This window comes from Fistularia commersonii, chromosome 3 (assembly GCF_037954325.1).
Source record: "Fistularia commersonii isolate RoL2024-O1a breed Wild chromosome 3, RoL_Fcom_v1.0, whole genome shotgun sequence".
NCBI lineage: Eukaryota > Metazoa > Chordata > Actinopteri > Syngnathiformes > Fistulariidae > Fistularia > Fistularia commersonii.
Window position 1 is genome coordinate 6,540,524 of NC_141286.1, and position 27,319 is coordinate 6,567,842.

The window sequence follows — 27,319 nt, forward strand, 5'->3', positions numbered from 1 at the left end:
GACTTCCCCAGGAAATGATCAAAAGGAAACCCTGTGCCTTTGACCTCTCTTGCTTTACTGGAGCCACAAGTACAGTGATATGAAGAAGTTGGTTAGGCTGGAGAGAAAGAGACAGTGGCTCTCACTTTTCCCCTTGGGCCAAAAGCAGTAAGTTTGAAGGAAATAAGAAAAACGGTTGCCTGAAAGGTGTTCGGAGAAGATGAAGCTTCTCCTCGGAGGTCTCTGTGTGTTTCTACGCTGTTTGCTGACCTCTTCACAGCCCCTGGACCCAGATGGGAGAAACGTCTGTCACAATGTCAGGTAAATTGTTCTTCACTTCCCTTTGCGTTAAACCATGGGAATTTACGTTTTGTCATTCACCTTTAAACTTAAACGAAATGACACAGAATAAAATACTAATAAAGCTACTAAAAAAATATAGAAATACAATCAACCTGTCAGTCAAAAAATTAAACTCCAACAGTTAATATCAGCCAAAAATTAACAATATATATTATATATGAAAAAGTGAAATAGATTGAGAAGGTCCTAATGGGGAATCACTTCTTTAATAGAAGTGTATCTGATGCATAACATCACTAAGTAAATATCTCGGCATTCTTGCAGAGCAAGCAAGGGGTTGTCTTAAATTTGCAATATTGAAAATAAAAAAAAAGAAAAATATTGATCCACCTGGCACATCTTTGGTGAGAGCAGGAACTATCCTGTTGCCAAACCAAAGTCAGAACTGTAAGAGCTAAAGTAGTGAACTGACAGACCAATGCTTCTGTCTGAGCAGTATCCAAGATAATTTCTTGTGTTTGCAGTTAAATTTCCTGCTTAGATTAAGTTTGCTTGCTAAGTTTCCATTTCATCAAGCTGAATGGTTTTTACCTCCAGAGATCCCTCCACCTTGGTGTGTTGCACTGGTTGGCGTCAAGATGGGAAAGAGTGCACTATAGGTGAATTTATTCAAATAAACAGCAACTTTTTTCCTTGAATTGTATGTTTTTCTTGGCTCCTAATTTACTCCTCACATGCATACACGTCTGTGTGTGTGTGTCTGTCTCTCTAGCTGTGTGTGAGGGTAACCAAGCCTGTACAAAGGAGGAATTATGTGTGTATCCTGGAGTGTGTCGCTGCCCACCAGGCTACTTCGGAGCTCACTGTAAAACACGTGAGTCATCATAAACGACACGCCTGTGAACAAAACACACAAGTTAACCCAGGTTTGTCTTTTATCAGAGAAAATCTGGAATAAGTTAAAGTAAATATGCATTTAAGTGATATAGAATCATCTCCTATCAAGTTGCCAGTTGAGCTATTCAAGTCCTTATATTTCCCTGCAGTTTTTTGAATATCCATTACTGCTTTGTTTATCTCTTTGTATAGATTTTTCCAGTAACCAAACAATCACATTATTTGGAAATAACAATCTCCATATCTTGCAGTTTTTCCTCATAGCAATACTGATTTTGTCTTCATGAAGAAAATATGAGAGATTTTCCTCAAGTGTAATAGTTTTTGGAGTTGCACCAGTGTCAAACGTATCAAAATACTATCAAAATGCCCAGTTTAACATATTTATGTTATTTAATTTTGATAATACCTTGAATGTACTCTGTAACTGCGTAATTATCACAGCCGTGGTATCAATTATTAGCAACAACAGTAACTGGGAAGACTAAAGTCCAAAGAGTATTCTTTTCTCAGGTGTAGATCTTAAAGAAAGTCTAGCCTGGTGATCCGCCTGTCCCATGAGCCATGTGGAAAATCTGTGATTATGTTAATTTTAATATTCTATAAAGCAATGCTGTAAAATGTATGAATGTAAGGAAAACAGAATTTACTCACCTGGGTCCTTTAAAAGTTTTAAATTAGTGACTCACGGCAAAGTTTATGGTCAAAATTTTTGAGCACACTGGTGTTGTGGTTATTAAATGTCAGAATTAATGTTTGGTTCGGAGAACTCTTCCCACTCTTTGTCATTTTAAATCATGTCTTGGCTCTTTGAATTCCTTAAAAAATGGGCTATTCACAATTGTTTCATTTTGTCATGTCATCTGTTCTTCTGCAATGATTCCAGGCTGTCCTCCTGAGTTCTGGGGCGCAGATTGTCGTCAGGTGTGCCTCTGTCACCCACACGGGCAGTGTCACCTGGTCACGGGCGAGTGTGTCTGCAACAACAACCGCTGGGGACCACAGTGCCAGCACGCCTGCAAGTGCACGCGGCACGGCCATTGTCATCCTGTCTACGGGAATTGCACCTGCGACGAGGGTTGGTGGTCATCAACATGTTCCAAGACTTGCCAGTGTGACCCAGCAGGCTCCGTGAGCCCCGGCTGCGACCAGCTGACGGGCCGTTGCCTATGCCACCGAGGGCACTGGGGCCTCAAATGTCCCGTCAGTTGCAATTGCTATCAGTCGTCGTGCAACCAGCGGACCGGTGTGTGTGAGTGTGAGTTGGGATGGTGGGGGCCCAACTGTGACTGGCGCTGTAACTGTGACCTCACACATGGTAGCTGTGACCCTGCCAATGGACAGTGCCTGTGCAACCCGGGATACCAGGGTGTCTTTTGCAATCAACCATGTGAACCTGGAAAGTACGGAAGCTGGTGCAAAATGAGGTGAGTGAAGGACAACATCCAGGACTGTTTCTTTGTATAATTCTTTCTGACACTCTCTCGATGTGTCCTGTTCCCTAGTTGTGGTAAATGTGAAGGGGGCCATCCCTGTTCTCCCACGGATGGTACCTGTGTCGCCTGCGAGGCCGGCTGGAACGGAACAAATTGTGACCTGGAGTGCCCGTATGGATCTTATGGCGTCGGCTGCAGGGAGAGGTGTCCAAAATGCAGAAACAACGAGTCCTGTGATCCAAAAACTGGAGAATGCCGGCAGTGTGACGCCGGATGGACTGGACCAAGGTGTTTGGTGCATTCATGAAGATGTCTGACACCTACACATCATAATTTTTTATCATACAAGATATAATCAGTAGGCAAGCCGTATAGGGGTCAAGATGCTGAAATATCAGCATCGATCTCAAAATAAATCTTTCGTATCTATAAGCAGACATATCTTCAAAAGCATAACATATTCACCCATTTACCCAAAGTACCAGTGAATATTAGATTAACTTTAATTGGGATTATGAAATGACTCATTGTTTACGGCAGCATTGCATGTGATTGTAACATGTGATGGAAGGATTGCTTTCAATAACTCTGCAATCTGACTTTTGTGCTGGATGAAATTGGATGGAAACACGTGAACATAATGCAGTTGGCAGTTCTTGTTCAAATACCTTCAGGGCCAATCCAGTGGTCCTTAAAGTATTTTGTAGCATTGGAAAGGTGGAAACAATGATGAAAATCCACATGTTATATTTTGCTGTGTGTCCTAGCCCATCAGTTGTTGTTGGTTCATTAATTAACAAATTATTTCTAAACCAACCTTTTATACAATGTGTAAATTAAGGTGCAAGTGTGAGTTCCAGTGTCAACCATGTCCTGAATTTTAACAAGAACATAGATGTGTCTGGGTTGTCATTTCCTCCTGCCAGGTGTGAAAAACGCTGCTCAGACAGGACGTACGGAGTTGCATGCCGCTTCCTTTGCAGCCCTTGTTTCCATGGTTATTGTCATCATGTGACAGGAAGATGTGTCTGTGAGACAGGGTTTGAAGGAGAAAGGTGAGCTGGCTGGTCAAGCAGACTAAACTTTGGGAAACTCGTATGCATTTTCCTCTTGCTGGAATAAAAACTTTAACAGCGGAATGCCCAGTGGTGGTCCTGTTGATTCTGTATTGTGTAAAGAAAATATTTCAAAATAAATACACAAGTTGTTGTTTTGAACTATTATTCACACACTCATGTGAAACCAGCACTTTCTAATTTTTGAGTCTGGCTGGTGTCTTGAGCTGCATTTTAAACATCTTTCAAGTGTGCAGCAGTTTTTTTTTGTTTTTGTTTTGTTTTGTTTTTTTCAATTTTTTTAAGTTCAGCCAAATCAACATCCACATATATGATTTTGTGGATTGAATTTGGCCTTTTTCAACATGTGGTCCTAAATCAGGGGCAGGTCTCTCTTTGTGCAATGCAAGCCTCAACCAGCCACATTGGATTGTAGTTTGTCATAGAAAGCCCTTTGACTACAAATTTGGAGGATAACTACGACAGTTACATATGGACTCTGACTGAGGGCTTAACTACAAACACTTGTTGACTATAATTGGCTTTTCTCACTTGTTGACACAGTTCTCCTTTTTTGACAGTTGTAATAGTAGCTGCTCCGCACTTCAGTTTGGCCCCAACTGTTCCCTTGCCTGCAACTGTGGTGACGGGATCAACTGCAATCCAGTCACTGGTGTCTGTCCTAACAGTACGTCCATTCATCTGTTCCTCCATCCGTCCATGTATCTCATCATCAGTCTGTCATTGAGCCATTTCTTCAGACTTGGATTTATTCATCCAGTCATTCGTCTGCCTATATGACCATCCATTGATCAGTTCTTCCATTTGTCATCCATTCAAAACTAAAACACATCATCTATCAATTCATCTGTGTATCCATTCATGCATCCGTCCATCCATCCATCCATCCATCCATCCATCCATCCATCCATCCATTCATCCCTTTGTCCATTGTCCAGCCATATGTCAGTCAGTTGTCCATTTGTCTAAATATCACATTCATGCAACCATCCATTCGTCATCTGTCTTTTTATATATTATTCCATGTTGTTTTCTAACTCCATGCATCTATCCACCTTTCAATCCCATCATCTGATTGTCCATCCATTTATAATTTTTATATGTACTTGATGGATATATGTCACATGTGTGTGTGCCTTTATGGTGGGGATCAGGTGGTCGAGGTGCTCTACTAGCAGGAATCCTGGTCCCTCTGCTGCTACTGCTCTTGGCTGTTCTGTGTTGCTGTCTGTGCTGCGGGGGAGCCGTCGTGGATACCAAAGACAGGTCTGGACCTCCTCAAGCAGCCTGACTTACTTGTCATATTGTACTGTTTACAAAAAACATGAAGACTAATGATTTGAACAATGTTTCATGGTACAAAGATCAACATCACACTATTTCATATGGTATTTAAAGGCTCCAATGTTTATCACATTAACATAAGCAAGTACACAATGAATATTGACTAAAAAATACACAAACACACACACTCTGCAAGGGCAGATAAAGCATGTATATTTTGTTGATGTTGTATAGTTAAGTAATTATTGAGCATTACCATTTTGTTTTCCTTGGCACTCATAACAAGCATCAGCAAAAAAACATCCCATCACACTCGCTAACTCTTTCTTGGCTAAATCTGTTTATTTGTCTTCCTGTTTGGCTTGCAAACCTTGTAAACCTTGCAAACGTGACCTGCAAAACATGTTTGCAGGTCAGGATGCACTGTAGTCACAGCCTTTTTTCTTCCAAAACAGGAAAGTAATGTCATACTCTTATTTAATGATGGAAAACAAAAGTATAAAAACAAATTTATTGTCAAGCTATGAGAAATAACCGAGGTGGTGAGGATATATGTGGTGGGATTTTAAGTGAGGTTAAAAACTTGGAGCCAGCACAAATATGTACACTCCCTTTCCTCAGTATGGCGGTTGCGGATGGAGGTGTGACAGTTCGGATGAAGTATCATGTCTACAGTGTCCTGGCCAACATCGGCGCCGCACTCCCCTGCATTTCTGATTGGTCCTCTGGTCTCCCTCGTGTTACGGGTCAGTTTTACCGTCAGCTCAGTGGTATCCTGCAATTTGTGGATTGTGAGCAATATTTACATGTCTAGTTGTTGATGGCTGGGTTGCTATTTGATCTACAAAAAGCAAATTCCATGGCTTTTCTCTTTTAGTGTTCAAAGTACCAAAGATCTTTTGAAAATCTTGATATTGTCTCTTCCTCAACATTCAAGATAATCATCAGTTCTTGTCACGAGCGGTTTCATTTTTAACTCTTTAGAAGATGGTTCTGTCATAAGAGAAAAATGATTTGAAACTTACCACAAGTTATTTTTTTCAATTATTTCTTGTGTTAAACTTCCTGTTTTAAAACCAACTTACTTTATAGATATTCCAAAAAACCCTTGACATTTTTTTCTTGATAGAAGCCATTTTAGAAGCAAAATTTGCTTGTTGACATTTCTGAAAGACAGTCTGAAGAAATATCCTTATCCCTCTGTCATGCAAATTATTGTAAAGATTTGGATTAGAAACCTAACCTGATTTATTGAACTAGAAATTGAACAAATACTTGGCAGTTTCTTTACTGCGTTAGATTCATTTTAAGAGACGCCTTTACACATAAATCATAGATTTGACTGATTTATTTTGTGTAATCTGCGCTGTCATGTCAAACAGTTTCTCATCACGACCCAGAGCTGACTTTTAATCACAGCTTCATTGAGCCTCCTTCCTCCGGCTGGGTGATTGAGGGCTCATCCTTCGATAGCGACGAGGAGGAGGAGGAGGAGGAGGGGGAGGTGCTCTATTGTGTTCCACCAAGAGAAGGTGGGATCGGCAAAATGACATTTCGCTCCTCGCCTCGGTCTTTCGCCCCCTTCTTTAAACTGACTTAAGATTTCTCTCTCTCCTGCTCTTTGACAGATGTCCCCACGGTGGTGGGAAATGATTTCCAGGAAATGAGCTCCAAGTGTAATATGCTCTTGGACCCTTCAGGATTCAGCAACGAGGATATAGCCTCCCCCTTCAACATCCCCCGCACCTCCAGCATCGCCAAGTCCAAGCGTCCGTCTGTATCTTTTGCTGAAGGCACTCGCTTCAGCCCGAAGGAGAGGCGCGGCTCGGGTCAGGACCTCAGTGCCAACTCGCACAATCGCAAGCCAAAGCCTGCCTGGGGGGTTTTGATGCTGTCTTCCCTCCAGAGTCAGGGAGGTGCAACCAAACCTGGGGAGGACGTAGGAGTTGAAGATGAGGAGAAGGAGGATGGAGTTGATGTGCAGATGACACAACTCCAAGAAATGGATCAGGAAGTAGACAAGGACATAGATGGAAATTCAAACCCACAATCCCGTAACTGCATGCAGAACCCTGGAGCATCAGGGCGAAGGCGGACTATGTCAAACCCAACTTCTCAGAAAGGAACCCATGTGACCGCATCGCCGTCTGATGCCCCAGCTGGGGTCTCTAATAAAGTCACCACTGTGTATGTGACAGTGGGCAGGGCGGGAAAGCCTGTATCCAAGGTAGAGTCGAGCTCCGAAAGCCCCGTTCAAGCAATGCTGCGCCGCCTTGGAAGCCTCCAGAGAAAAAAAGAACAGGAGCCCAGCAAGACCAAACCTGAAGGGATTGCAAAACCCCCCAGGCGGAAGCTCGGGGCTCGGGCCAATGTGTGGGAGCAGGGAGGGATGTCAGGAGGGGAGGTAAGCATTTGTAAACCCATCCGGAGAAAACACACATCTCCTAACACCCCAGACGCAGAGGGATCAAATGTAGCATCAGACGGCGGCGCTGCTAAAAGGCCTCTGTCATCTATCTTGAAAAGCGTGCCGGAGGTGGCATTAGCCGACTCCGCATCGGGATCGAGGGCTGTGGGAAACAGCGAGCCCGGTGTGCAACAACCTGAGAGCAGCTACCTGACCGTCGGACCGCCGGGGGACGCGTCGAGTCTCACTACTGTCATTGCCAATGAAGGCGCAGCGACCAGCGCAAACGACGAACCCTGCTATGAAAATGTCATGATAACATACTCGTAAATAGATAACACATTCGGCCTGACCGGCCGCATCATCAGCAGGTCTGATTTAAACACAGCAATGTTTTTATTCATTTTCAACATCAAACACACAAACAGAAAAAACATAGCATACTGTAACAGTAAAAGAAATTACGTGATAATATGTAGCTTATAAAACAAAATATTTTTTTATGCTAGAAATATAGCAATTTATATATTTTAGTTTAAAATAAAAAGGTATTAAGGAAAGCACAGGATAACAGGTTTGATATTTGTTATTGCATACGTTTGTTAGCAAATATCTCTTAGCCTAATTAGAAAAAAGAAAAAGAGTTAAAGTTCTGTATCAACTCAACAATACTAAATTCTTAGTGTGCTTCAACCTTTGACTGCTGCATAGTGTTCTCAATAATGGGGCAGTCACATTATCACGTCAGGAAAACTGTTTTTCAGACTGAATGTTCTTAGTACGATGTTTACAAATGTCAATGGGATGGTCTAATGTAACAGATTGATCACAAGACATGAAACAAAAGACTGACAGAAATTTGCCTGTTCCTATGTAGGGTTTGCAACTTGTGCTGGTTTTAAAAATCGCAGGTCAGTCAAAGGTCTGCATGTCGAACTTTGGCTGGATGTGCTGGACTACTTAACTGAGCATTGATCTCCAATATTTGCGAATGTTGACAAGCGGTTAATCATGTATTACACTGAGCCAGTGCCACACACTTTGAACAGCACAAAAACAGCTCTTCTATAGCCATTTATTTTCTAAAGGTTATGGGGTATTTAAATACCCCAAATATTTGAGGCTACTTCTTCTCTGCCCCAGTTGTGTTTGTGCAGCCAAGCCAATATTTAGCGATGGACCTGGGATACGGAGGCATGGCAGGGTCGACTCTCTTGGTGCTGAGGTCCACTCTGTAGTACTTATCTGGAATACATAAAACGGTTCGGTTATTCTCCGCATGCTGCACAGTTTGATAGGAATAAGGACAAATGTGTTAAAACTGTTTTTTGTTTTTTGATTGATCAATGCAGTTGTCGACATTTATTTTGGCTGATGTTAAAAGTTTACAGATAATGGTTTATATTTGAACAATTTGTAATATTTTTATTCTTTGCAGGCTGAACAAATCCTTATCGTGACCTTGATATTTGGTTGAAATGTAGGTTGTAGGACGTCAATCTCAGGATGGTCAATGACCACCACTTGATTTAGATACTGACAACAGCTGACATTGATGTTATTTTGGAGTTGTATGATGACCCCTCACAGAAATCCAATGTCTCCCAAACATTCAAGTAGTAACATCCAAACAATGTGACATTTTATCGTCGTTTGGCATACATTTTTTATTTAATATTTGAATGTAACTTAAACCTGTTTTCCACTTAAACTCCGCTGTCTGTCAAACACCCGCCTGGCCCTACATTTTTCTCAGTCATTCATATTTAATGTAAGACAACATTTGAATACTGAATCATTAAAGTCAGAACTAGGTTTTTATATGATCCATTGTAACTAATTGATGATTTTGCATCAATACTAAAAATTACTTACGCAATTTTGTTCCTTCTGATACATGTTGGTCGTAGTACTGACGTACTTAGTATATAGACAATTTATTCATAGCACGGTACCCAATCTCTTGAAGAGCCCATCAATTGGATTATTGTTTTTTTATAATTACCTCCTATAGTTATCTCTGGAAACCTGACTTCACCCGTTCCCTTGGAACTTAATCAAAAACATTGGTCTTTAACCATCTTTAGTGAGGCCAAATTCAATTACAATTTTACTCAATTGGAATGACAGGAAAGAGTCATGGCATGAGAATGAAGGGGGTAGCAGTGAGTCGACTCATCTGACTGTCAAATGGATTAACTTTCACCATGTGAGGCAAGTTACGGCAGTCTTAAACCAGACTGTGTCCGAGAGACTACCAGTAATTGACCCAACTAGCATGTATATATTTCCGTTGTTTTGTTGTCTTAGTAGCTGTATTTATTTTTTCACTATTTTTCACTATTTTAACACTGAAACAAATACACATATTTTTTTCTTAAAATTGGATTCATATATAATGGGAAGAAGGAAGAGTACAAAATAAAACAAATTATGTAACACAAATGGCAATTATCCAATGTAAAAACCACAATAATTATTTGGATTGGCTGTCACAAAGACACCAGATACTTATAACAAATTATTAATTGTTTTAAGATTTAACATCAATTTTGGATTGTTGCTAAGATGACCTAAAGAAACTTCTTTTCATTTCCAACTTTCAATTTATAGATGACGCAGTTACTTTATCGCATGACTAATAGCCAAATTGATCAGGGATTGAAATTTTTGTCAGATGCATCTCCATTTTTACTCTGCTATTTCTTGTTTTCCTGTATTCATGGTTGCAACCAGAACCAAAATACATAATGAAAGAATATTTTGAGAAGAGTTTTTGTGTCAGTGTTGCTCACCTCCTTTAAAGAAGTAGACGGTCTGCACAGGCAGACTCCTCTGGTAAAAGTCCCAGAATGCCCTGTCATCCCTGGAGTCATAGTTGCCTCTGTTGTTGTTCCGGCGGTATCCGTCTCTCCTTCTGTCTTGATCCAAGTCTTGATCCCACTGTCTCATCCAGTCCCGTCCAAATCTCTCCTCCAACTCCATCCTTCTCTCTGCGAGTCTCATACCCATCTCCATCCCCCTCTCAGCCATGTCCTGGCCCATGTTCATCCCCCATTCTGCCATGGAGCCCCATTGCGGAGAGCGGTTTTGCCTCCTGCGACCCCACTGTTGTCCATACTGTTGTCCATACTGCTGATACCGGTTCCACTGCTGATCCTGCTGTTGATCCCATTGCTGGTCGGGCTGGAAAACTCTGCGGCCTAGCATCGTTCTCAGCGGATTGATGTAGATTCTTCCAGCCATGGCTGCGTCCACAGGTGACTTAAGGCCCTTCCAGTCTTTATTGATGAAGTGATGGTTGCCATGATGTTGAGGCACTAAAGGTGGTTCAAAACAAACAAAGATGAAGAAAAGAAATCACGTTGCCTTCATTCAGAGGAAACTCCAGATACCCATCATGGCAAAACTCACAGTCAGAGAAGAGTTTGCTAAAGTAGCGCTCATAGTTGTTGTAGTATCCGTCAGCGTAGCGTCTGAACAGTATGGATGGGGACCTCATTGACATGGTGATGCACTCCTCATGGGATGGTTGGTGTAGAAACTCATATACATAATATTCATCTCCTGGTGAAATAAAAAAAAAATGTGCAAAGTAGTGATGGAGAGCCATAATATTTGTTAATTTGCATCGGCCATAATTGACTAGATGTACTTAAAATATCTGAATATTTTTCTCTACCTTTGAAAAAAAACACCTTCTCCTTCCCGTGATGACTGTGGGCAGGGAGAGCAAAGGCTGCATCCAGGTGATCAGGGATCTTTTCAAAGCCGACGCTGATATCTCGCGGATAGTCATCATCCAACACGCCGTCGTCAAACCTCCAGTACTTGTTTCCCTTTTAAGATTCACAAAAATATTGTATTTTTTTAAAGATTTTCAGATTCACAAAAATATCCTATTTTTTTAAAGATGCAGATAACATTTAGCATTTTTATCTGCAAAATAAGTTTGTATCTGCAAAACTGTGTTTTTTTATGAATACGTCCTAGTCACAAAAGCTCATTGTGAAGAACTTCCAAAGCAATACAACAATCAACGTGTAATAAACCCAGACATTCTTTGTATTTTTGTTATTGGCCAGAGGTGCTATTTTCTTTTGAACACCTCTCATTTGCACTGACAGAGATGTCATTTCTTTTTTTAGTTGTGCTTCGCCTACCTTGAACATGTAAGTTTTCCCTTGACAGTTGACCCGAGTGAACGCGGCGTCAATAGGCCCGCTGATGCCCCACACATCTTTTATGAGCTTTGGGTAACCAGGAAGAACGCGCTTCTGATCCAGTTCGAAGAAGTACTCCCCTGCAGAAAACATGGAGAAGGACCCAAGATTGCAAATCTTGTAAGGTAGATGAAAACAATTTCTCAAAAGTGTTATCCAAATGTTTGATAAAAAAAAATCAACACAATGTCTAAACTCAATCTGCCACTTCTCCAAAGCTGTTGCTCAGGGCCCTTACGGAGAAAATAAAGTGTAGCACACTAGCAGCCATTGTTGCTTTTCTGAACAGCTAATACCTTGCAAACCTACACAAATGACCATTAATTGCAATGAGGTTAGAAATAATATAAATTACATTAGTGTTACATTAAGTGTTGCTCACCTCTAAAGGCATAGATGGAACCATTCTTCAGCTGCATGAAGGAGTCAAATGGCCTGCCGCTGCAGATCTCAGCATCTGGGTCAGGAGGTGCAGTGGTGGCAGCAGTGGTGGGAGCTTGGGTCGTCGTAGGGGCGTTAGTCGTGCTAAGGGCCTGCACTGAAGGCTGCACCACACGGGGGCTGACTGTTGTGTGAGCGGAAGATTCTGTTTGAACGGCGGGGTGCAGAATCTGCTGAGGTTTAGTCATGTCCAGCTTGGTGTCTTGCTGAGATCTGCCTCCAAAGTCGGAGGGGGGCTGCCGGATGGGGCCTTGCGGACGTGGGGTGTTGGTAGCAGACAAATCATCTCCAGGTCTTCTTGGAGAGGGCGTGGTTGAGTCGAGGTCATCGTCATCCTCTGCAAAGTCAAAGGTGTCTCCACGTGCTTGAGGTAAAAAAGGAAATGATCACGATATTATCCAGTATGCAGCATTGCACGTCAGACAAGCAGCTGGTGACCAACCTCAATATGCGATTGGTTTTTAAGATAAGATAAGATAAGATAAGATAAGATAAGATAAGAACAACTTTATTTATCCCGAAGGAAATTGTTGTGCCAGAGTTTCAAGCAAAAACATCAAAATAATAGATAATAGTAGGAAGGAGGGAGAATAAGAAATACAATAAATATAAATTGTCAAGGTTAAGGCTATCAAGTGTTTTAAGGTCTTAAGTAAAAAGATTTGAAGATTCCGTGCAGCTGAGGGAAGAATGATTTATTCTTGATTGATTTATGATTTTTATGATTTTATCATAAAAATTAACATCAATACATCATGTACCACTATCTTTTTCAACAACTTAAAAAAACTGTTCTTCTTCTGACTGTGAACTGTGAAATTTTAATCATGTTTGACGGCTTTATAATGTCATTGCTTCTAAGTTGAATGCCTCCAATTTACATTCGGCGCCCAGAAGCAGAGAGGTATCATACTTGTCATTCCACAGGTGGCCTCGTAGTCAGAGCAGCAACTCTTGTAATACTTGCACATGGAGTCGCACTGACAGGACTTCTTAGAATTGAAGCCATTCTCGCAGCGATCCATGCAAGACTCTTGAGACAAAATGACAGTAGAATAATTACATCTAACATACAAGTCAGTATATATTAGTAGGAGTATACATTGATCAGAAGCTGTCATCATTTTAGGTGCAAAAAAAAAAAAAGAATTACATTTTCCTCTACTAATCATTTTTCAGCGTTTATGTTCATAATGAGTTTGTACTCACCATCTACAGCCGAAGCCTGTGCGATGAGAGCGAGGAGCAGGGCGACCCACAGCCTCATGTTTCCCCTGAAGTGTGACAGGGCAGAATGAGAAAGAAACGATCCACCTCATGCTCCCAATCATTGGAAGCACGTGTTGCTTGGCCCACTCCCCTGTTGCGTTAGCCATATTTGGAAAAGTCTTTCAACTCAGAGCAGATGAGCACAGACACAGAGAGGAATGATGATAAAAAACATTCACTCAGAATGTTTATCTGTTCACCTCTGGGTTTTTGAACCGCAATTTCATCATTTCTGGGCCAGAGCAAAGGGGAGTGTCCACTCCCCATAGTTCTAGCTCAGGTCAAACTATGGCCTTTTTAATGACTTGCTTCTGAAATAATTCCCTGAATTTTGCTGACACACTGTCACTATTGAAGCAGGACAGCAAGCGAGACCACAAAATCATATTCAGCCTTTTAACATGTTTACTGAGATCATCATGAATGTCCTCTTTGCTTTTTTGCTGTTTTGCTATTAATTATCTTTAGGGGAAAAAAAAAATTACACAATACTAAACATTTTAGGGTGTGTATGGTATGATTCAGTTGAAATGACTCAGCCCACAAAAATGTTTGAAAACAACTGCAGATTTTCTTTACCAGTCTTGTTTATTTAATTTTATTTGTGTGTACAAAAACTCATGTGGCTGTTTGTACTTCTTGCTTTGAACAACAAATTCTATAGAGGGAGTTATTCTTTTATCACAATTATTGGGTTTCTTTCCGAAACATGTAAAGTCTTAGCCTTGAAGTGTATGAGAGTTTTGAGATAACGCTTTACAAATAAAGCTGAAATAGCCAGAAGAAAGAATCCACAATGGCCACGTTAGAGTGGCCTTTCACTTTCACGTGCCGATTCTTACTTACAAAAGTTTATGACAAAGTATTAAAAAAAATATTGAAATTTTCAGTAAACTGACATATAAAACATTTCATGCCATTCAACAATGCCATTCCGACATCTTTAAAAATAAGATGAGATTGTCGTATCTCCGCTGGAATGGAAAATCCCATGTCAGGTTACATAACTGATTCATGTAGTGTTTTCCAGACTGTTCCCTGACATCGCGACCATTCAAGATATGATTTTTCAAGAAAAACGTGGAGCAGAGGGATAACTGAAGACTCTAAATCTTGGCAGCTATGAGTAACATGAGTGAATGGTTGTGATCCTGTGACTGACAAACACCAGGTCCAATTTAATCCAAATTAATTTTGCCCCGTGCTACCCTGGATTGGCTCTGATACCCCCAACACCCTGTGTGCAGGACAAATAAGATGGATAATAGATAAATGAATGACTAAATGTACTACTTCTCCTTTGAAACCTTTTGGAAAAATATAGCTTGATAGCTAAATCCCTCTTTTTGCAACAATACAATAGTGGAATGAAATACAACTTGTAAACACGGGAAGGCCAATATTGTGTGTTCTTTGGACTTTAGAGGAGCCTTAAGATTAAGGTGAGCCGCAAGCAAAACAGTTCAAAATGAGCTAACATTACAACTAACCTCTCAACATCCCTTTATGCGTTTTACCCTGGATTTGACTCGAGGTATGGGTCCAGTGGGATGAAGGAGAGTTTTGACCATGATAGAGGAAGAGGGTCGGTTGCTTCTGCGCGTGACACATCTGAGCTCTCTATCTTAATTTTCCCTGGATTTTGTTTCACATTGAACACAAACCCTCCCTGCACATATGTAAACAGAGGGGGATAAGTAGTCTAAGAGCGGAGTGGCTTCAATAGTACTAATGACTATATACACAAACAATTTAATTAAATTCCATTGGTTTCAAATTGTAAATTAACCAAAGTTACCTGTGTCGAAAGATAGATAAACTGTACGCTGTATGTCTGCTGGCCACATCATAATAACAAGGGGAATATTTAAAAAAGCGATGTGATCAACATTTTAGGTTTAAAAAAGAAAAGCATCATTGAGAACAGATAATTCCAATGTAACTATTTATAAACCCTACAGGTCCCTCATCTTTATCAAGTTATTCTATTATTCCAGCCATTTGCAATGATTTGCATTGTCCTTCATTGTAATTAGAAGTTTTAGAAAACGTCAGTCATCTAGTAGCAGATTCATTTTCCCAGTGCCTGTTCTGGATGATGGAAAAATCCATCTGAGAGTGTATTCCTCTGTCCCATTCAGATTAGATCAGCTGCCTCTCACACACGGATTACTGGATCAACCTGAAATCTCTGAATCCTGATCCAGAGGTCAGGATTCTGTGGGATCTCTGTGTTCTTGCCTCTTCTCCTGACATTGCAGGGTTCTAAAGAGGCACAATAGAAGAACAAATTTTAATGCGCTGTTTCATTTTGGCTCTTTAATAATATCCTGCTTTTCTAAGTACAGAGCAAAATTGATAAAACAACTAAACCCCCAACTCACCCGATTATCCCAGCAGGGATGAGGAGAATGAAAGCTGCAAAAAGGAAAGGGAAGCCCTTCATGAAGTGCAATGTGGCTGGATAGAGGGAGTTGAAAATGCCGCTTCCCACCAAAAAACACAAACTTTCCACACAGGCAACTGAGGAAAACAGTGCTCCTAGGAGAAAACACACATTAACAACTGGGTAAATACTTTGTAGGTCTTCAGGCCGCAACTCATTGTATCCTGAAGATGTGTATCTATTGTTTTCCAGAGATGTTGACTGAAAATAGAATGCTTCTTGGGAAGCCCCTCAAGTCATCTCATCTTGTAATACCATACACTTCCTCAATAGGTAAAATAAAAATGAAGCCATTAAAAAAACACCCCTAAGCCGAGTTTGGGAAAAGTAAACAGCAAAGATTAGTGTCTTATCTTGTACAGCACAAACACACACAGCCCATATTCGCAAATACAAAGGGGCAACTTATGACAACACAAACTTTACCAACAAATATCCTAGTTTATTTTGTACATGATTGTATCATGACCGTTTTGTGTGTCTCTCTGTTGGTTGGTTGCATTTTAACAAGTTCTTGCCCCACTCCCAGCTGGACGGTGATAACACACATGCTCTTTCAGGGATTGGAACATTACCTTGTTCTGACTGGTCTACTAACTTAGACAGTTTGGACCTAATCACAGGTGTTGGAGCCACAAAGAGGAAACACAATCCATAACCTGGGGATAAGAGAGACACGTTACAGCTTCAAAAAGACATTGCAATGGCACGCTGAGGCATATATCCTTCATATCTATTGGCCATCCCATGTGACACACAGGGACCTTTTTTTACACAAAATAGTTACAACCATTTCAGGATAGCATTAATTATTAATCCGTGTTGTTAAAAAAGACAGTTCCTTGTGACAGGAAAACCCCCTTCTAAGCAGCTGGTTAAGAATGGAAACACACAAATTGCTATTGGCACGAGTACCCGATTGTGTGAAATGTTTTCATCTTTTGCCAAAACAAGAGTGTGGAATAACAACATCACTGTGAGTCTGATAGTCTGTATACTCATTTAACGTTAACAAGAGACAATCACAAGAAATCATTTAACCTAGTTAAAATGTCACTCTCATTTTTAGAGGACCAGATTCTTCAACACTCTTGATGAAACAATATTTCATAGCTGGTAATCAGATTTGTATCCATCCCATTTGCCTTCATCATAAAGTTGCGTTATATCTGTATAAAATTGTATTTTTTTGAGAATATATATAGATATCTGTTTTTTTTTAAATTTAATTTTAAATTTGAGTTTATTTTCTAAATAACTAAATAACTCACTTTTTTAAATTGGCAAATTCACTTTATGTCTTTCAAACTAATTGGAATTCACATGGGAAAAAAAAAACATGAGCTGCTCACCGGTGAACATGAGCTGGGTGGTATCAGCAACAGAGAAAACCACCAGGCCAGCGATGTTGGAGGCCAATCCGGCGATGGCCACCCAGGAGTCCGCCAGGCAGCGCTGCATCAGCCTCAGCCCCAGCAAGCTGCTCAGGTAGGCCAGGTGATAAGCGGCCGATCCGTAGCCGATGAGGGCCGGACCCCAGCACAGGGGAGAGCTCAGCTCGAATAACACGAACAGTTCCCGGCTCCCGGAATGAACCGCCACCACCAGAAAGAAGCACAGCATGTAGAGCCACAACTTGCTGCGGTGGAGTCTTCCGGCGCCTTCGCCGACGCCGCCTCCAGTTGAGAAGAGGTGCCAAACAGCCTTGTGGTGGCGAATGGTGAGGAACTTGGCACTCGGGTCAGGCAGGATGGACTCGCGGACAAAGAGGTAAGTGTAGAGAGCTGAAGCCAAGGTGGTGGCCAAGACCAGCCAGAAGGGGTTGATGTACCTACACAGTCAAAAATAGGTGTAATATCTATTTTATTTGTTGAGAGTACTTTTACCAAAATAATCCGGTCGTCTGTTTTCAGATAAAATTAACAATTAGCAATTCAATTCATATTTGAGTCCTGTATCTAAAAGTATTATCTTTCAAAAAAAAACAAATGAATGTATGTTTCATTAAAATCGGTCAAATAGCCGGTTTTTAGAAACGCGCAAGTCGGTTCGCGTCGTTTTTGATTTTGAGTTACTTGGACTGATCGATAGCTTTTGAATAGACCGTGGTTGTGAGATGTCGATGACCATTTACCCTTGCGCTCGCCGCCACTGCCCGCCGACGATGCTCGCCAGCATCCCTGACAGACCCAGGCAAGCCTCCAGGACAGCCACCCTGAAGGTGCGGGACCTCCTGTCGCTGGTATCAGCCACGTAGGCGAAGCAGACGGCGAGGATGGCGTTGAAGTCACCCGAGAGTCCACTGAGCAGTCTGCCCAGAAGGAAGTAGGCCACGGGCAGCTTCAGGTACATCACCACGAGGTAAACCGCTGCCTGCAGGGCCAGGCCCAGGCTGGGGATGATTAGGACTGGCCTGCGACCTGCCATGTCGCTCCACGACCCCAGGAGAGGCACCATGAGCAAGCCCACGGAAAAGCCTGCCAGATTCAGGTAAAGGTTCCAGTGTGCTGTCAAGGTTTCCACCTCCTGTGGAAGAAATAAAATCCAATCATTTGACATTCTAAATGAATGAAGACACTTTTTGCACTTGGGACCATTTGATTTTATGACTCTTCAATCCAATGTTTAGTTTGCATATTTATTTTTTACATATACATATATATTTTCCCTTATTTTTGTCACTTTTATTATTTTTGGTTTCTTTGAGATATGTTCTCGGGTATATGTTTCTGTCTTTACATTTTAAAGGAGCCTTACTCAACACTAAAGGCTCCTTGAACCTGTATTATTATTATATTGTATGTATATATGTAAATAATCTGATGTATCGTGGATTTTTGTCCATATTCCTGTATCTTATTAAGGAACATTAAATTTGTACCTGATACCGCGAATATGCGAATATGAATAGTCGTTATGGAGATCTCGTGACGACATCTACATAAATGCGTAATTAGCACACCTGTTATTACCGTCATTAGTAACACCTGTTTACCCAATACTTACGTCAAATATGATCAAAATATGTATATATATATATATGTATATATATACATATATATATTTCAGGAGACCAAATGACATTAACGTCTAAGTTTTCAGCTCACTTAAGTCATTTAAATTGATATAATAATGATAAATGCTAATGGTAATTCTTTAGAACCGGGGTCTTTTCCGGCGGGTTCCACCACCTTCTGGAGAGGGTCGGCCGGGAGGGAGCTGTTGCTGCACTCCGGTCTTTTTGAGCCGTTGTAACCCAGGTCCTCGCTGATGCGGTCCCACAAGTACTGCGTAGACAGTGGCGCCTGAAGGGCCACCGAGAACAGAGACAGAAACATCACCGGCTCCACGGACACCGGCAGCGGACAAGCAAACGGCGGCCGTGCGGTGCATTCCGTCGGTTCACGTACGACTTCCCCAGGGCACGGTAGGTCGTCCCCGTCGCTGTTTGCCAGCGAAGAGTCGAGCACTTCTCCGGGGAGGATCGAAGCTGTGTCCGGCTCGTCCATGTCGATCTCAGTTTTAAACCGTAAAACATTAGCTATGACTTACTCTGTTACTCTGTGGACCAAAACAAAACAGTTCCTTGGCAGTGACACTACCTGCTAAACGCGTTAGCTAAATGCTAACTTAATTCTGCTAAAGGTCGCTTTGTTTACTGTTGACGCTGCTTGACAGAGCCAATAAAGAGGCCTCAAGACAAAGTTTCCAACAACACAACTGACTATAGGAAGTTTTTTTTTTTTGTAAAAAAGCGTGATCTCAACAGCCCCTGCTGGAGGTGAACAAAGCTAGACTTCCTTTTTCCAGCACGGACAGCGAGAGTTCACACAATATCCACTTCTCTGGACAGCACTTAATAGATGTGATATATCTTAGCATAAGGGATGCAACTAAAAAGGAAAATAAAGTTAAGAAAACATTGAATAAAGGAGGCAAATGAAAGAGACCAGTTTCATGAGGAAATTGGAAATGTACCTTTAACTTTGTCACACATCTTACATATGTATGTGATTTATTTTAATTAGTATCCTCTATGAGAGGCAACCATGAAACTATTAGCTTTAGTTACAACTGAATTGACCTTGCATTTGGTACCACTTCATTAAGTGTAAAGGGGCAAAGTGCAGTGACTCTCTTTCTGAGTACAAATTTGAATGTTTGATTGAATGTTCATGTAAATAAATGGTTTACAGGAAAGCAGTTGCATTTTAAAGGATCTATAAACTCTTGGGTCCCTTTTACTGACCACTGCTTGACCACTTGTGTGTCTTTTAAGCTGCTGAAATTAATAAAGGACAAAGAAGCAATGTAATGACAGTTATAGTTGTAAGTAATAACTCTTCCTTTGTGGCAAACTAGCAACATAAACACACAGGGTTCTGAAAATAAATTTGTGGGATTTGATAAATCTTTTCTTTTGTACAGTACAGATCATAATAAAATGAGGCGTATGTATATGTATATGTGTATGTGTGTGTGGAACCAAACATTCCTGGTTTGATTCCCAGCTCATCCTGGCGTGTTGAAATGTCGTTGAGCAAGACACCGAACCCCTAACTGGTTGACAGCGGCCTGCTGCTCATGGTTCTACCATGATGGGTTAATTGCAGAGAATTAATTTCCCCACGAGGGATCTATAAAGGATAAATCGTTGTTATTAAAATTCTGGCATACTTAATTATTTTGTATCCGGACCACAATGACTAGAAGCAATAATCAGATTGGTATCTGCTTGTGTATGCACCAGCAAAAGAGAAGCTAAACCATAAGTCTTGGATAAAGACTCGAAAGTAAGCGTAATATTTTACAGACCTTGGATTTTTTTCCTCCCATTGTGATGCCAAGTATCTTACTGTACGATTTTATATCTCACCATTTAAAATACTCCGTTACAGTAGGCGGCGCTGTGCTCCTTAAATCCCACTGTTGCGACCAGCTATTTACACCAAAAGAAGACGGGAGCGCACTTGGAAACAGACCTGTCTGACACCCTCGGGAAGTTGGGATTTATAAGAATTACAGTGAAAATGCGGAGGAGTTTGAGAACCGTTTCTGCACTTAAAGCACTGGGGTAGTTAATCTTTCGGTATTTAATCGTTTGATGTGGAGCCGTCTGATGTACAAAAACCAATGTCAGAAGCTAGCGTTCAGTCTTGCACGGGTGTGATATATTGTATACATATGTATTGTATGAGCTTGTTTTTTTTCCATTTCGATTTTAAGTTTTGTCTTTTGAACTACCAGGGGGACATACCAGTTCACATGTTCTTACCTGTGTCCTGCTCAGGTACCCAGGTGGTTCATGTCTCTCTCGGTGTAAATGCGATGAACTTCCCTGTCCGCTCCTCACCTGGCTGGCAGGCCAGCTGAGACTTTCCTGTCCGGAGCTTCAGGGTGAGTAGGATCATCGTTTTAGTATGAAAATAATAACAATTATAGCTCGATTTAAATTATGCAAATAAATTCCATGAACTTTTAATTAATACAACATAGTCTTTATTTTGTGAAAGCGGCTGGATTTTTTTTTAAATTAAAACAGACTACCAGGATTGACTCTCATCATAACCGTCTTAACTTATAATATTGCCATGAAACATGTATTTTTGTGTGTGGCTTCTTAATTTCTTTTTTTTCATTTAAAGCTGAATCAATTGGTGAGTCAGCAGAAACACCCAAATGTTTCACAATTACATTGCACTGTAATTCAGTTATATCATTCAATTTGAATTTTCGATTTTTCTTTTTTTTTTCCGAAATCATTGCGGTTTATACACATCTTTTGCAAAACAAGTACCGGTAGTTCAAGTATCATTATTTCGACCTTAAGCATAGTACCGATAACTTTCTGTACTGGCCAATTTGATAGTCACAACAACCTGCTACCATGTTTTGTAGTCTAATTGTGATTAGTGATTATGCATATCAATTTGATTAAACTTCAAAGATATATTTCCGCATTATGTTTCTCTTTTTGCCTGACTAGAGGTCCGAATATCCAAGGAGTCTTTTGTCACAGAAAAGAGATAAGCCTGTAAATTCCTTATTTTAGATGGATACCACAAGCTTGACTAATTGTTTAAATCAAAGAAAGTATAATTTGTTCCCTTGAAAAACAAGTCTTTGTCCACTTTCAAATGCATATTTTTAATAAGAAAAGTTTTCTGAATTCAGACTCTGGAGGAAACCGTGACATCTTGCTGGTAAGAGAGTTGAGAGAGTTGCTGTCAGACTTGCAGTCTCCTCTTAATCTGCTGACCTCTGAGCTGCTGGAGAACTCCATTCTCAACAAAGTCACTGGTGAGAAGTAATAGTATATTGTCATTAAATTTTGTGTAATGATGATCACAGATGACTGCATTGTCCTTGCATTCAGACAATTTCTGTGAATTTTTCTAAAAAGTGAAAAATGTCTTGAAAAAAAATGTTTTTGAACCCTTTAGAGTTCCTTGTATCAGAATTACAAGCTGCTCGAATAATCAGTCACAAGGAATTGCAGCCAAAAGATGAATCAAAAGAAGAGGAGTCTGAAAAAGAGCAGCGAGTTGAGGAGCATGGCTCTGAGATTAACCCTGAATTTGAAGACAATGACATCAGCAGCAATAGCCAAAGGACAATGGAGGTGGAAGCAGAATTGGTATTACTCTTTCACTCCGTCAACATGGATCCCACCTCCCAATTTACAGATGTGTTGCATGAGGTAAGGCTGCTTGAATAACGTAAACCTTTGCTAAATTAATTTCACTGATCTGGATACACATTATGCTTATATTTTTAATTTTAATTCAGGTGGAGGCCAGGATTGCCCGTTTACCAGGTGAGGATGTGGCAAATCCTCTTCTTCAGACTAGCCTAAGCTCAGAGCAGTGGGTATGTTAAAAATGTAACAATTGATATTGCTTCTTTAAAGGATTTAAGCTTCTTCGGCTCTAATCATTGTTTTCCTCAGATGCAACTTTTAAAGATAAATGAGGTCTTGGCAAAAGACTACAGCTGTCGGCGGCAAATGATGATCAAACGTTTTCAGGTTACACTTGAATCATTTGCTTGGGGAGAAAAACATAAGGTAGGAATTTCCAACACACATCTTTTATTGTACCTTTTTCCCTCCTTAGTTGTGTTGGTGTGACCTTAAGTTGTGTTTAGTCAACAAATGCTAAGAAATTCACTGAATTATCTCCGAATAAGCAGCCAATGACCACTGCTCTTTGTTTAGGAAAATATAAACATTTCAATCTTTTAATGTTTTGAACTCTGTTTCTCCACACATTATCTGTGCATCTGTGTTTTCATACCATTGGCATTAATACTATTTAAACTATTATCCTGCCCTTAGTCATGAGCCTTTTACATTAATAAGACGTCACATGAGCCTTTTATTTGTTAGTATTAGTTGTGGTGTTACTTCTTATGTGGGCAGGGTTTACATGGAGGTGTCAAATTAGTCCACAGTTATATCGTCCCGTCCTTGCATTAAACATTTTACATTGATAAATTGTTTATTTTGGAAAAAAAATGACCTTTTAACTGAAACAGGATAATATGGGGAAACTGATCATCCATTTATGATATAACAAGACTATACATGTGAGCTTTTATTATGTACGCAGCACAGAGCTTACCCTTTCTTCAAAGTTAATCTCTTGGCGAAGCAGTTTATGTTGGCGTGAAATGAAATTCTTTGCTTCCAGGAGCGGAGTGAAGCACTAGCCTCAGTGCCCCCTCTTGCCTCCATTGCTGGTCACTCCAGAGTTTCTCCCTTTCTTCTGCTTGCTGCAAGAGAGGATCTGTCCTGCATTGAGCCAATCAAGGCTGGGCAAACCACAGACATCTACAAGGTAAAACCATTTCAGTATTATGAGCCTTACTTGTGATTTTACATGCAGACTTTTGGGCAGAGGCAGATGCTTCTCAAATTCTTCTTCGCTCTCTAGATATTGATGGGCAATGTACCAGACAGAGGAGGACGGCCAGGTGAAATTGAGCCACCTATGCCAAGTTGGTCAGAACGTAGATCAGGGAACAGATCAGGGCGAGGAGATGGACGACAGCGATCACGAAAATTTTCAGATAGGAAGAAAAAAGGGGAAAAGTTTTAGCATTTCTCTCTCCTTAGCTTCACAGTTTGAAAGCAGAAATACAAGGGCATATGCATTTCTTAATTATAGTTAAAATGCCGAACCTAGTTTTAATATAAGAACCATAATTTCCTGGATTCTGACCAGAGAATTTTTGATGTTTTTGTTGATGTGAATGAAATGGATGTTTGATTTTGTAAGATAGCCACGATAACTTATCGCTAAAATTATTTTCACTTACAAATAAAATTGTTAAACCTAGTACTTGGTATTTCTGTCATCAATAAAGAATAACTTAGGTTTTATGAATAATTAAACAGCATTCTTTTGATTGTCCCTGATGTCTGAAATGTAAACGAATTTGAATAAACCTGACGAAATCCTTGTTAATTGAGAAGACCAGAAAAAACTGGATTGACGAAACGCCTGCTGCTACCGGAAGTTCGCCGGGCCAAAACTGATGTAACACAGAAAGTTCCGGATTAAGCAAAGGTCGAAGCAGCGGATAGCAAGAGTGTCTGACATCGGTTTTTTGAAGCTTATCGTCTCTTAACTACGTAATATATATACACACACAAAATGCCAAGGGGAAGCAGGAGCCGAACCTCCAGGATGCCTCCTCCTGCCAGGTAACATATAGTTTTAAAGAAATGTACTCACGATGTGTGGCTCATATGTAGGCTAATATACGTGCTAGCAACTGTGTTAGCATGCTCTATGATGACCATAAGCTACCGATGATAATGAGCTAGGGCATTGTAATGTTAACAAAAAAATGATATTATTGCCTTATTTAATATCCACTTATAATTAACCTCGCCCGTTTCTCAAATCATAGTGTTTCAACGTATTGTATTTGACGGTTTATCAAGGTTACATCCCAGCTTGAAGACTTCAGTGCGGAATTGCTATCTAATTACCAGCATATCAGTGTAGACTACTGGGAATACCCGGCTCGGACATGTATTATGAAATAAACAGATATATTCACGAATTCAAAAAGCCTTGATAGATTAATGGCAGACCGCCTTGACTTGTGACTGCTCTGATTCCTGAACTCAGATTGGATGATTCCGTATTTGCTTCCTAGCTACGTGAAGTATCATTTTTTTTACGTATAATGGCTAAGAAACTGACTCCAAAGAAAAGTAAACATCTTTCGTAAGACCATGGAAACTCCCTCAATGACGGCCTAATCTGACCCCGCATGCGTACTGCATGCCGCTGTTTTTAGATAATATTTGATCGGTTAACCAAACTCAGGTAGAAATCTCAACAGGGAAAGTTTGCCTTGAGTGACATTTTATCTAGCAGGCCCTATCAAAAATACCTCTTGTGAGGTGTTACGTTTGTGTCTTTGGATTGGATTTTTGATGCTTTGATCCAACAAGTCACTGCTCTACATGTAATGTTTTTGGAAGAACATGCGATTGTCAGTTGTTGAATGTATCAAATAAACTACAATGGCTTTTTTTTTTCCCCACAGCCGGGCACCCCCATCTCCACCTCCTATGGCCCGGGCTGCACCCCCACCTTCTTACGCACCTGCACCAATGCAGGCCCCACCTTCTGCTGTGGGAGCACCGGCTGCTGCTCCCAGGCAGCCAGGTATGTTTGCCCAGATGGCTACTACAGCTGCTGGAGTAGCAGTGGGCTCTGCAGTAGGACACACCATTGGCCATGCGATGACTGGAGGCTTCAGCGGGGGACACTCAGAGCCAGCAAGACCTGATGTCACATACCAGGTAAATACAGCCATGTGCGTTGGTGTCAGATGGGATTAGCATCAGGGCAGATTACCCTCTCTAATTGTAGGAAGATCCTTTATAGACACTAAAAGGTGTTTGGGTTTTGTCAGGAGGAGACAGCAATTGTTGTGAAAAAAGACCCTTAATTGAAAAATATCTAGTTAAACCTTATTAGAATATTAAACCCACTGCGCACTTATCCTGCTCCATTCCTAGTTTCCTCAATTATAAATGCTGCGATTACATCCATTTTTGACTTTCTAATCTCTGAAATAATGCAACTTTTCTTTGACTATTCCACCATCAGAAAATCAAACAGCTTCTTTCTAAACATACAAACCTTCATTAAAAAAAGAATTCTTTAGATTTTTGTTTTATAGAATATGTCTGTAGTGATGGCCAGTGTCTTATATTTTCAAATATAAAAGCTCTGTGTTTGCATTTACATTGTGGAATTCTTCATACTACTGACGGTGTCTTAATTGTTACACTGACCCAAACCTATTTAACCCTAGTTTCTTGAAAGGCAGCAACTCTGAAGTCATCACAACACACAGTAGTACTAGCTGTTTTTGCTAAATTTTGTTTATGCACAGCAGAAAGAATGTACAAATGATGCTGACGTCTCCTTTGCATTTGACAGGAGCCGTACCAGGCCCAGCCTATGTATCAGCAGCAGCCACAGTCCATGTACCAGCAGGAAGCCCCTCAGCAGCAGACTTGCTCCTATGAGCTCAAACAGTTCATTGAATGTGCTCAGTCCCAGAATGACCTCAAGCTCTGTGAGGGTTTCAGTGAGGTGTTGAAGCAGTGCAAGTTTGCAAATGGTGAGTTGCTCGTGTCGTTGCAGCCATAGAAACTTGGCATTTTGCGTGAGATGGCACCAATCAAAAAGCATCCTCAAAAAAAAAAAAAAAAAGTACAGACAAATTTGACAATTCTGTATTCATTGTAAAGGGGTTTTAAAACTGTTTTTGTTAACCCTACATTTTAAATGTGAATGAACATGGTAAAATGACTTCATTTAAACAAGCGCGTCAATAAATTTGAAGTAGCCGACCCCGTTGGGTTCATGTAACACACATAATGTCAGGGGTGGGTCAAATACTAACAGCCAAACCCAGGGAGCTGCATTCAAGGTGTTAATGTCTTCTTTTACCCTTTGCACTGGGTTGGTCCGGGGCTAGCATGGTTCCTCAGTGTCTGCGCTCTGACACTTAAACTTCCTGGAGTTGGAACTGAACATTCTTGATCAAGAGGCCAAATGTCACAGATATTTAGGCTGATCCACCGGCCACAACAAAAAGTATCACCGTGCAGTCAATATTTGCTGTCTTTAGGGTTCCATGCCATCTCCTTAGGTTAAATCTAAAAGAGATCTCTTCAAGTAACCTCTGTAATTCGCAGGTCTTTCATGAGCCAGCGGGAGGAAGAAAATACAAATCTGCGGCCCATGACACAGAGAGGAGCAGCAAACTCTTTTACAGCCAATCGCCATCAGACAACATTCATTTCACAACCAGAATCCAGCAGGGCTTTTAATCGCAATCATATAAATAATGTGTATATTTTGGTGTTGATCTGGTTTTGACTTTTCCTGGTAGAAGTAGTTCTTGTGCATATAAAGGAAACCTCGAAATAACAAGCAGTTCGCTTATCAGTGGAGGAATAAAAACTAATAAATCACTTTGGCGACAGGGGTGATTCTTTGTTTGATTTATGTTGTGCTTTT

At 40.7% G+C, this 27,319-nt stretch overlaps 5 protein-coding genes across 6 annotated transcripts; 3 read left to right on the forward strand and 2 right to left on the reverse strand.

Annotated features, from left to right (window-relative positions):
• The first annotated feature begins 184 nt into the window (after positions 1 to 184).
• Positions 185 to 9,110, forward strand: scarf1 (scavenger receptor class F, member 1). Its single transcript, XM_086143016.1, has 11 exons — positions 185 to 300; positions 880 to 941; positions 1,055 to 1,156; positions 2,066 to 2,606; positions 2,685 to 2,903; positions 3,542 to 3,670; positions 4,252 to 4,358; positions 4,846 to 4,957; positions 5,597 to 5,721; positions 6,358 to 6,507; positions 6,604 to 9,110. Exons 1-11 carry the CDS (start codon positions 200 to 202, stop codon positions 7,710 to 7,712), a joined length of 2,757 nt encoding a protein of 918 aa, XP_085999142.1. The 5' UTR covers positions 185 to 199; the 3' UTR covers positions 7,713 to 9,110.
• Positions 7,811 to 13,355, reverse strand: vtna (vitronectin a). Its single transcript, XM_086142935.1, has 8 exons — positions 13,256 to 13,355; positions 12,960 to 13,079; positions 11,988 to 12,410; positions 11,546 to 11,685; positions 11,065 to 11,221; positions 10,797 to 10,949; positions 10,178 to 10,702; positions 7,811 to 8,627 (listed from the first exon to the last, which is right to left on the reverse strand). The coding sequence occupies exons 1-8, from the start codon at positions 13,311 to 13,313 to the stop codon at positions 8,506 to 8,508; spliced, it is 1,698 nt and encodes a 565-aa protein (XP_085999061.1). The 5' UTR covers positions 13,314 to 13,355; the 3' UTR covers positions 7,811 to 8,505.
• Positions 13,356 to 13,729: 374 nt separating this feature from the next.
• Positions 13,730 to 19,510, reverse strand: slc46a1 (solute carrier family 46 member 1). The gene is made up of 6 exons (XM_086142947.1): positions 18,953 to 19,510; positions 17,896 to 18,287; positions 17,114 to 17,592; positions 16,337 to 16,420; positions 15,700 to 15,856; positions 13,730 to 15,580 (listed from the first exon to the last, which is right to left on the reverse strand). The coding sequence occupies exons 1-6, from the start codon at positions 19,268 to 19,270 to the stop codon at positions 15,526 to 15,528; spliced, it is 1,485 nt and encodes a 494-aa protein (XP_085999073.1). The 5' UTR covers positions 19,271 to 19,510; the 3' UTR covers positions 13,730 to 15,525.
• Positions 19,511 to 20,283: 773 nt separating this feature from the next.
• On the forward strand, positions 20,284 to 24,229 carry LOC147235343 (protein FAM98A). 2 transcript variants are annotated; one of them, XM_086142956.1, is made up of 8 exons: positions 20,484 to 20,835; positions 21,052 to 21,158; positions 21,936 to 22,061; positions 22,205 to 22,461; positions 22,551 to 22,631; positions 22,711 to 22,827; positions 23,453 to 23,599; positions 23,696 to 24,229. In XM_086142956.1, exons 1-8 carry the CDS (start codon positions 20,792 to 20,794, stop codon positions 23,858 to 23,860), a joined length of 1,044 nt encoding a protein of 347 aa, XP_085999082.1. In that variant the 5' UTR covers positions 20,484 to 20,791; the 3' UTR covers positions 23,861 to 24,229. The 2 variants fall into 2 exon arrangements, 1 of the variants encoding a protein (XP_085999082.1); XR_015104499.1 differs by lacking the exon at positions 23,696 to 24,229 and having other exon boundaries at positions 20,284 to 20,835; positions 22,551 to 22,578; positions 23,453 to 23,591.
• Positions 24,230 to 24,306: 77 nt separating this feature from the next.
• Positions 24,307 to 27,284, forward strand: chchd2 (coiled-coil-helix-coiled-coil-helix domain containing 2). Its single transcript, XM_086143008.1, has 4 exons — positions 24,307 to 24,468; positions 25,326 to 25,584; positions 26,231 to 26,414; positions 26,995 to 27,284. Exons 1-4 carry the CDS (start codon positions 24,419 to 24,421, stop codon positions 27,003 to 27,005), a joined length of 504 nt encoding a protein of 167 aa, XP_085999134.1. The 5' UTR covers positions 24,307 to 24,418; the 3' UTR covers positions 27,006 to 27,284.
• Positions 27,285 to 27,319: the final 35 nt, after the last annotated feature.